Raw genomic sequence first — 9953 nt, 5'->3', positions numbered from 1 at the left:
TTTGCCCAGGGTCACACACCTAGTAAGTGTCTGAGGCTAGATTTGAATTCATGAAGATAAGTCTTCCTAACTCCAGGTCCAGCACTTTGTCCACAGCGCCACCTAGCTGCCCGTTTTCATTTGTTTTACAAGAGCTGGGTTAGGAGAGGATAGGGCTATAGTCAGAAATGAATTGGTGTTTTTCCTTTGATCCTTCAGCTGTCATCATGTAAAATTGTAAAAACAAAAAACATTCTAATCAACAATAGGAACCATTTTTACAATCCTAGACAGTATGCCAAGTGTACAATTTGCGCAGGACAAATAGCATAGCATTCAGAAATCAGGATACCTGGACGCTAGTCTTGGCAAGAAGTTCACTTATTCTTAAAATGAGTGTGATATGGGAAGGGGGAAAAGGTAGGAGATCAAATTTGAACTAGATGATACCCCAGTCCTTCCTAGCTCTAAAAAAAAGTCTTTTAAAAAGTATCAATAAAAACACGAAAAAAAATGTTTTCTAAAAATTGAAATCACTCTGTAAAATGTTATTACAGAAGGTAACTAGTGTCCAGTTGGGGCATCTCTTCCAAAGCTGGATGGTTTCCTGATACACTGAGCTGTAGAAAGTGCTTCACAAATCTTAAAGGATTGTAGGAATGGAAGTTGCTATCATTATAAATTAATGGGGTCTGCAAAGTTTTCTTTTCAAATCCAATGTTGCAACGTGTCACAATTTAATCCCATAACAGCAGTTGGCCCTGGCAAACCGGAAACTCTTTCCTCCTGAGGCAGAAGCATCACTAGTCTTCAGGAAGTCTAAAGATATTTGTAGTCTCACAGCCACCTTTTTTCCCCCTGTTCTCCACACAAATGAGGGATGCTGGGATATAGCTGGCTGCTGAGCTGGGACGGCTGAGACAGCACTCCTGGCCTTAGGGAGTGGGCAATGGAATTGAGAGTATAATGCTGGGCTGATATGGAATCATCAAATGATATTGCCAAGCTAGAGAGGGCTGTTGAGATGTTATTTATCACAAGAATAGGAACACACAGGCACAAATATAGAATGTATAATTTAAAACACACCCTCACTCAACAAGTGCCTACTGTGTGACAGCCACTGTGTTTGTTAGGCATTGGAGATACAAAGACAAAAAGCAAAATAGTTCCCACCTTCAAGCTCTTTGCAGATAACGTGTATGTGCATATATGTATATTTGTATATACATATACACAAGCACATACATGGTGTCCCAAAAGTCTCAGAATAGTTTTAGCTGCACTAAAACTTTTGGGACACCCTATGTTTTTGTTTATGTGTGTATATATATATATATACACATACATATATATATGCATGTATATTCAAAACATATGCAAAATGAATACAGATGTAATTCAGGTTGTCCAGAGGATGTGAAGATATTCTCTGCTTACTTCCCTTGACCACATGTGTGACTCACCATTTAGGTCCTTTGGGAATGATTAACTTCCTGGTTGCTTCCAGGCATGTGGTATCTCAAGAGTTGAAAAAAAAAATTGTTGCCTTGGTACGATGCAGAAAAAAACCTTCAGTGGTCCTTTTGTCCTCTCCCATCCCCATCTTTAGAAACTACTCTCTTCATTTTTTTTTAATTTTAAGAAAGTTTTAATGTGTTTTGTCTCTTTAATTGTCATTATGAAAATCTGAAATTTCCATCAAGGGGGTGGGGAAGGGATCCCTAGGTTGACAATAGCCACATAGCAGGATGAATAGGGGATTTGAATTGGTGAGCTCTGTCTACTTCTTCATCTTAGTTCCTTTCCAGAGTAAGTGATCAACCATCAACATCAAAATAGAAGTGTTCAGGTTTGAGAGTTACTGTTTGAATTCTAGAGGCCCAGAAGATCATTGTGACCATGGGGTGCAGAAACAAGGTGAAATGTGGCCATGCCTATTTAGCAGTACTGCTTTATTCGTAAATTAGGGTTTAAGTATCAGCTTTCTAAAAGAGTATAATAGTGGTTATAACTTAAATTACTGAATCCTGTTTTAAGTTCTGGCAATGTACACTGTAATTCTTTTGTATCTATTAACATGTCATTTGTTTGTAAGAAATAAAATATCTGTCCCACACCTGTTTTACATTGTACATTGAGTACCTTTTTAATTCCTCACTTCCGGGAGATTTCCTACACATGAGACAATACCCAGATTTTAAATAATTTGTCCCTATGGAGCACCAAGGTGGGAATTTAACAAGCAGAAAAGTAGGAGAAAATGGAATCTAATTCCTCTTATTAGGAGCCAGACTCCTTGATGACTGAACCCAATCTGAACCACATGCCTGAGTGCAGAGCAGAGGACTCTACTAGGGGAGAGGGAGAGGGTTAAATGCTTCAGTTTTCTGGGCCCAGAAACAGTACTACACAAGGTAGTTTGGGGAGGAAAGGTACTAGAAGCTGGGGGCCAGGGGGGGAACAGGAAGGGTTTCATGTAGAAAGTGGTGCCTGAACTGAGTTTTGAATGAAACTAAGGATTTCAGGAAGTGGTGGTGAGGAGGGACAGTTCAGGCTTAGAGAACAGTCAAGGGCACAAATACTGAAAATAGTATGAGGACCAGCAAATAAACTAGTTTTGCTGGACCTTAGCTTATGTAGACGGGAGTACTGTTTGTAATATAGTAGAAAGAACCCTGGATTTGGATTTAGAAGACCAAGATTTCAATCTTGGCTCTGCTACTTTCTACCTAGATGTATATGGATGAGTCACTTGTCCCCCAAGACCTTGGTTTACTCATAAAACGAAGGGATTGGACTCAATAATCTCTAAGGTTCTAATTCTAAAATGCTACGATCATATCTACTTGTCCTTCGCCTTCAGACAGGAAATGTTTATCCAGGATCCCTTCCTCCCAACCCCTTTACAAGCTATGAAAACCCTCCTGGGTCAACTGTGGCCTCAGCCCTTCAAAATATACCGGGTCAATAGCACTGCCAATTCCTCTCCCCCTCCCTTCAACTTTACCACCTCCCTCAGCCCCACCCACCCCCACCCCACCCCCGTTCCTGAACACCCGGTCCCTAGTAATGGAAGCCCTTAGGTGTGTTTTTCAGTGATCTAGAAAAGTCATATCACAGTAGAGGGATATGGAACAAAGCGTGGACATCGGCCTACAGAATCATAAATGCGTAACCCTCCTGAACCTACTCCACCTACTCCACCTCCCCCGCCCCGAGCCCGGAGCTCTAGGAAGACACTTGTAAATAGCCAGACTAGGCAGCCGGCTGGCTGAGGACCTGAACATGCGCACAGAGCTGCCCAAGCGTCAGGAGCAGAGGAGAGGCAGAGCAGCGACGTTAGCAGTTTCTCTCTTTTAAGAGCAGGAGCCAAGGGTGCAGCAGGCAGAGGAAGGCTGGGGTGGTTGAGGAATGGGAAAGGAGCAGGAGATGGGAAGGATAAGTGAGTGTGTGCGCAAGTAACTGCTGGAGCTGATGAATGGAGGTGTGTGAGCTAGAGACAAACGTGTTGGCGGCCCCAGCAGTAACAGCAACAGCAGAAGGAACAGGGAGGAGGGGGCGAGCGCTCTTCTCTTTGGATTAAGGGGGAAAGAAATCGATGCTGTGCTGTTGCAGAATAATTTGAGCCTCAGCATCAGCTTTAGTGGGGAGAGGCAAGGGAAAGAGTGAGCGAGAGCGAGCTAGTGAGAGTAAAAAAGAGGGGGAGAGAGAGAAGACAGAGAGGGAGAAAACGAGGGAGGGAGAGAGGAGAGAGGAGAAGGAAGGGTTGAGAGAGAGAGAGAGAGAGAGAGAGAGAGAGAGAGAGAGAGAGAGAGAGAGAGAGAGAGAGAGAGAGAGAGAGAGAGAGAGAGAGAGAGAGAGAAAGGGGGTGGGGAGGAGCGGGAGCAGAGGGAGGCAGGCGTCGGAAAGCTCCGCTGGGGGCATCTTCTCACCCGAGCAGACCCGTGCTTAGAGAAGAACGGAGGCTACAGAGGAGCTGGAGAGTTGGGAGGGCGAGTGAGAGGGGGTGTCACAGCCTGGGCTGGGGGCGCGGGGGGGTGGGAAGCTGAGCGAGAAACAGAAGTGATGAGAAAGCAAGCAGGAAGGTTGGAAGCTGCTGTTGCTATTGCGTTGTACCGGGAAGAGAACGAGGAGGTGGAGGACTGCCACTCCTGCCCCTGCTCCTGCTGTGATTCGTCTGGGATTCTGAGGCTGAGAGCGCTTGGCTTTCCCCTGCTACAGCCGTACCGGCTGCTTCTGCCCCTGCCCCTCCGTCTGTAGGGATCATGGAGACCGTGAACGGCACGGGAGGCAGCAGCAGCAGCGGTGGCACTGACGTGAAGCAGCCACCGCACGGCCAGCACCATCCTCGCCACCACCACCACCACCCCTTGGCGGAGAAGAAGCGGCTGCACCGCACCCCCTCGCCCGCCAGACCCTTCCTGAAGGACCTTCATTCTCGGGCTCCGGGTCCAGCCCCTGCCGCCTCTTCCACCTCCAGACCCCCGGCGGCCGCGCCTTCAGCACCCAAATCCCCGAGCCTCTCGGGCAAGGCGCATCCTAGTGCATCGCAGGCGCCGCCGTCCCCGGGGCTCCTGGCCACCCAGAGCCGCCTCTCCCGACGCAGCGGGGGCGGCCAACTGGGAGCTAAGGACAAGGGTGCGGGAGCGGGAAACAAGCAAGGGGGCAACGCCAAGTCCTCCCCTTGCAACAAAAAGGCAGCCCGGGCACCGACGGGAGAACAGCCGTCGAAGACTGGGAAGCAACAGTCGCAGCCGCAGCCGCAGCCGCAGCCGCCACTTACAGGTGGGGAACAGGGGACCGCTACTGCTAAAGGCCGTAAAGGCAAGCGAGGTTCCGGGCCCCAAGGGACTACTGTCCAGACTCCGGCCCCTGCCTCGGCTCCCGTTGTCTGCTCCTTGACCAGCCCAAGCCACTCGGCCCCCACTGCCCAAGTCCCCAACTTCTCTGCTTCTCTGGCTCTGGGCTCCCGCATCAGCCACACAGATAGTAGCTCGGACCTGTCAGATTGTCCCTCTGAGCCCTTGTCTGATGAACAACGCCTGATCCCGACAGCCAGCAGCGACGCTGAGTCGGGCACCGGCTCCAGTGATCGGGAACCCCGAGGGGCCCCTACCCCGAACCCCAGCGGGAAAGCGGGACCTCCTTGCAGCCCCGAGCCCCTTGGACTTCACTACCCTTCTTGTGCCTCCCCCGGGAGCGGGGGCGGCAGGGCTAGTCCTTCAGTGGTCCCCCCTGGTCTGCTGGGGCCTGGAGTGGGGGAGGATGCCGGGGGGCGAACCCAGCCGAGATCGACCTCCGGAAGGGGAGGCCCGGGAGAAGACGGAAAAGGGAGGCCTGGCAGCGGCGGTACCAACCAGGCACCCAGCCCGTGTGAGCTGCAGCAGCTGGTGCTAGCGGAGGAGGAGGAGGAGCTGCTGCGGGAGATGGAGGAATTGCGCTCAGAGAACGACTATCTCAAGGTGAGAGGGACGGAAGGGAACAAGGCTAAGCCTGTAGGTAGGTGGGAGCCGGGAGCTTGTTGATCACATCTTCGCCCCTCTGGGCTCCTCCCTCCCAGCCCGCACTGCTAGAAGCGGGAGGGGCAGGCTAGCAGCCACCGCCGCTGGATTTAAAAGATTCTGATGCGTCCTCCTATCCTCCCTTCTCTTTTCTTTTCCCGCGCCTACACATCCTAATACTTAACTTGGGCAGAAAACTCTGAAAGAAGGGAGTGGAGGGAGATTGGGGGTGCATAAATGGGAATTGCTTTTGGCAGGTTGTCCTAACCTTTTCGTTTCTCGTGTTCCTGGCCTGCAGCTCCATGCTAATGCATCTTCACAGGCTGGGCGGTTGTATTAGCATTTTTCCATAAATTAATGAGCAGCAAAATCACTGCAGGTTTAAAAAAATAGAGGAAAATAAATTTGCGTTCACAGTCTATCCGGGGAAATATGTCTATGTTTCTGAAAGTAATTTTGGATTAGAGGTAAGACCACTTGTAGGGTTTAGCATTTTGTGAAAGAGAAGACTTGCAGACTAAAGGATCTGGCTTCTATGCAGATGCGAACTGTGCCTGTGATTTTATTGGTATGGAGAGCTTGCAGGTGAAGAAACTCCCTCTCTCCATGCAGGCCTGCACTTTTCAAGGCAATCTAGACTTAGAGAGTTGCCTAGAGCATTGAGAGGTTAAATGATTCACCTAGAGTTAACACAGTCAATATGTGCCAATGGAGAGATTTGAATCCAGGTCTTTCTATCAACTAGGATAGCGCTTTATGCACTAAATTGCAGCATTCCCCCATCAATAAAGGAACACTGTGCTCTGATCTAGAACAAGGATGACCAGATTGATAGGAAAGGATGCAAGACTAAGAGCAGTGGTGATGTTTTAACTAGACAAACCATGTAAGGAAGCCTGGAAGCCTCAAGTAAAACATGAACTATGAGACAGTTGGATCTAGTTGGTGTGTAATTATCTGAGGAACCCTAAAGTTGTGTTTTCCTTTTATCTGCCAAGAGAAGCTTCTGTTTTCTGTTAGACACAAACACTGCCCTTTCCAGAGAATAGCCACTTCCATCTGCCCTCAGCTGCTGTATCTTTAATTTCCCCCTTTCATTGTCTGAAAATAGGAACTGCATAACAATAGTCCCACAGTTACTCTGTATAATGGCTCATAGTTTGTCTCCCTGGCTTTTCTCTGAAGCAGTTAGGGCCAGGCATGCAGAATGGGATATTTAAATAATAGTTACCGATAACATGGGACATTTGCATAACCAGCCTTTCTGAATGCTATTTGGAATATAAAAAGATGGAAAAGAAGAAATAAAGAAGATTCTGTTAATGTGATCTTTCACGTTAGTTTGTTTGGGCCTTCAATTTATATTACCAATAGTAAAAATAAATACTATGATCTTGATATATAATCTTCCCAATCCAAAAATGATGACTCCCACCCCCACTCCATCTAGTTAAGTACTCCATTAATTCCCCCCCACCCCCCAGCCCAGTAGATGTGATTGACTTGCACTGATTCATCCACACTCTCTGGAGCTATCTTTTTAATAAACATTCTAAGACAGTTTATATGCTAGTGGTAGTAGTTGGAGATAATGTTTCAGTCTAAATGAAAGCAGGGTGGAATCATGATGAACTGGAAAGACCACAGAACTGGGAATCAGAAGACCTGGATTTTTGACCCAATTCTTCCATGAACTGGGTACATGACCATAAATAAATCACATAATCTCTCAGGGCCTCCATTCTCAGACTAGAAGGATCTCTATGGTCCCTTCCAAGTCTCTAGTCTATTAATTAACTTGTCCATACATGTACTAAATCTACCATACTGGACCTTTTAGCAGGTACTTAAACAACTGAGTTAAATAATAATCTTCATTAATATTAATGAGGAGAAAGGAGCAATATGCAAAGTGGGACTCTGAGAGCTTAGGGGAAGAGGTGTCAAAAAGGGAAATTTAAATGATTAATTTTTAAAAATACCTCTTTGTATTGTCCACAAAGTTCAAAAGGCAACAAGCAAAATGAACAGAGGTATAATATATCAGCCAAATATAAATACTGAACTTTCTTCCTTCTAAAATATTCTCAGAATTGCCGAGTCCTAAAGTACACAATCATGAGAAAATTCATTTTCTTTTTAAAAGATAATCCCCATTAGTTCTCGGTTTTTAAATGATAGTCAATTTCCCATCATTTCAGGATTCATTATTGGGTATTTATTTTTGTGTCTAATTTTGGGCATCTTTTCTCTGCTAACTTTTGATATAGTTGACTCCCCCATAAATGCATCTTAGACATTAATTTCTAGGATGCCCGGTCTTGTCCAGGAGCAAGCACTAAGGACACACTGAGAACATACTGATTTAAAAAAAAATTTTTTTTAAGTTACTTAAACTATTCTCAATACCAATTTTCCTTAGGGGCTTTTGTTTTCTTTATGGTTGGATAGCTTATAATGGACACTCTAGGCAGGATGTGTGCAAATGGCAGGCCAGATCCCAGAGGAAATGGTTAATTTGTTGAAAATGATGTATTCTCTAGGGTATATTCCAGGACCAGCCATGACCATCCATACGACCTATTTCCCATCATCCCTTCTACATAGACAGGAAGATGTAGGGGTTGGCAATCTGGAAGAGTTGATTGTGAAATGAGAACAATAATATCATATGTGCATTTTAGTTAGATATTATTTGTTAATTCAAAGAGGGGAAAGCTAAATTTGGGGATAAAATATGGCATTGGGAAAATTTCTAATGGTTGGTGAATTCTTTTCTCCTAGTCCAATACTTTTTGCTGTGCCACATTGTCTCCCATATAGAAAACTATCATTTCTTCAGGTATTCTACACTGTTGTCCTTTGTGAAACTGGTTCACAAATAGTAGTTGTTTATTAACACATTATTATCTCAGCAAAACTCCTATGTCCCCTGAATTAGCTGTGTGATCTTGGGCAAGTCAATGGGCCATAATATCTCCATCTATGAGATTAGGGACTGGCTAAGCTAGATGATCTCTTACATACCTTCTAGCTCTAACATGCAATGATTTTGTGATTTTAGTAGAACACTCATGGACAACTGCTGTTGTTTCTGAGCCTAGAAATTTGTCTTGTATATCCAGGAAAACTAAGAACCTATAAAGTATCACTTTTTTTGAAAGAGGTCCTGCTGTCACCATTTCTATGAAATTATCACAGCGGAGAGCAGAAATTAGTAAAAACTCATCAAGTAAAAGGACAAAACCAACAAAGCCACAGAAGGAAGTCTTATTGGGTTAATAAGTTCAAATCTAAGGCAATAAAAAAAAAAAAAAACCATTTCAGCCAGCTCTAATTTTAAAGTGACAAATGTGCTGTGTGCACGAAGTCCCTGAAGCTTTTCTGGGTTGGATTGTTCCTGCTCCAAGAAAAGAAATCCCATTTCTCTAACTAGAAGAGAAAAGCTTATCAAAGGCTATGTCCTATGGGTAATAATAATAATAGCTAATATTTAGGTGGTGTCTACTATGTGCCAAGGACTGTGCTAAATACTTTATAAATATTATCTTATTAACCCTCACAACCAAATAAGTCTTAGTAAGGTGTTCAGTGCTTATTATGTCCCTTAACATGCCAAGTAGTGTTTTACTTTCTCATCTGCTTTTCATGGTGGCTTAAGCACTTTGTGTTTATGAATATGTCTAGGAAAAGCTCTGAATGGTACCTCACCAGGTGCTCCCACCAACAACCCTCTCAAAGAATACCCTTTAACAGTGCTTCACATGTAGTGGAGTTTTTGTTTGGTTATTGTTTTGGTTTGTTTTGTCCTTGCTAGGGACTGACACTGGTTTTTCTAGGATAAATCTGTTTGAACCATGATGGTGAATAAAGTTGGATAAAGGGGGAAAATTTTTTCTTAAGGGACTCTGCTTTCTACAGTAATTCTAGATGTACTACCAGGGCCCCCATAACATGCAGGTCCATAGAAAGCTATCCTATGTTTGAGGTATGTAGTCACTCTCCATCCATTCAAAGCCTCAAACCCTGGCTTGTTTACTTTTATTAAGCCAACCACACACACACACACACACACACACACACACACACACTAATATGTATACATGTAATATCCATATATTATATATCCATATATATAATATGCATGTATACACACAAATTTCAAACAAAAGTCCTTGTGTGAAATACCATAGCTAACTCACTAATATGTATATATGTAATATACATATATACTTTATATGTTCATATATAAATATGTTATATGGATGTATACACACAAATTTCAAACAAAAGCCCTTGCATGAAACACCATAGCTAATTCACTAATATGTATATATGTAATATACATATATTATATATTCATGTATACATATATATTATATGGATGTATACACACAAATTTCAAACAAAAGTCCTTGAGTCAAACATCGTAGCAAAATTAGTGACAAAAATATTCCCCTACCCCACACA

The 9953-nt window shown here is 44.3% G+C and overlaps 1 protein-coding gene across 1 annotated transcript in view; it reads left to right on the top strand.

Moving 5' to 3' along the window:
- Positions 1 to 3786: 3786 nt before the first annotated feature.
- The window catches only part of MTCL1 (microtubule crosslinking factor 1), a 167925-nt gene continuing 161758 nt past the window's right edge, over positions 3787 to 9953 (top strand). The window contains 1 exon segment of the mRNA XM_043979597.1: positions 3787 to 5444. Within this exon segment, the coding sequence (XP_043835532.1) occupies positions 4248 to 5444 (1197 nt within the window). The 5' untranslated portion in view covers positions 3787 to 4247.

Source organism: Dromiciops gliroides, chromosome 1 (assembly GCF_019393635.1).
Source record: "Dromiciops gliroides isolate mDroGli1 chromosome 1, mDroGli1.pri, whole genome shotgun sequence".
Classification (NCBI taxonomy): Eukaryota; Metazoa; Chordata; class Mammalia; order Microbiotheria; family Microbiotheriidae; genus Dromiciops; species Dromiciops gliroides.
This window is presented reverse-complemented; position numbering and strand designations above follow the sequence as displayed.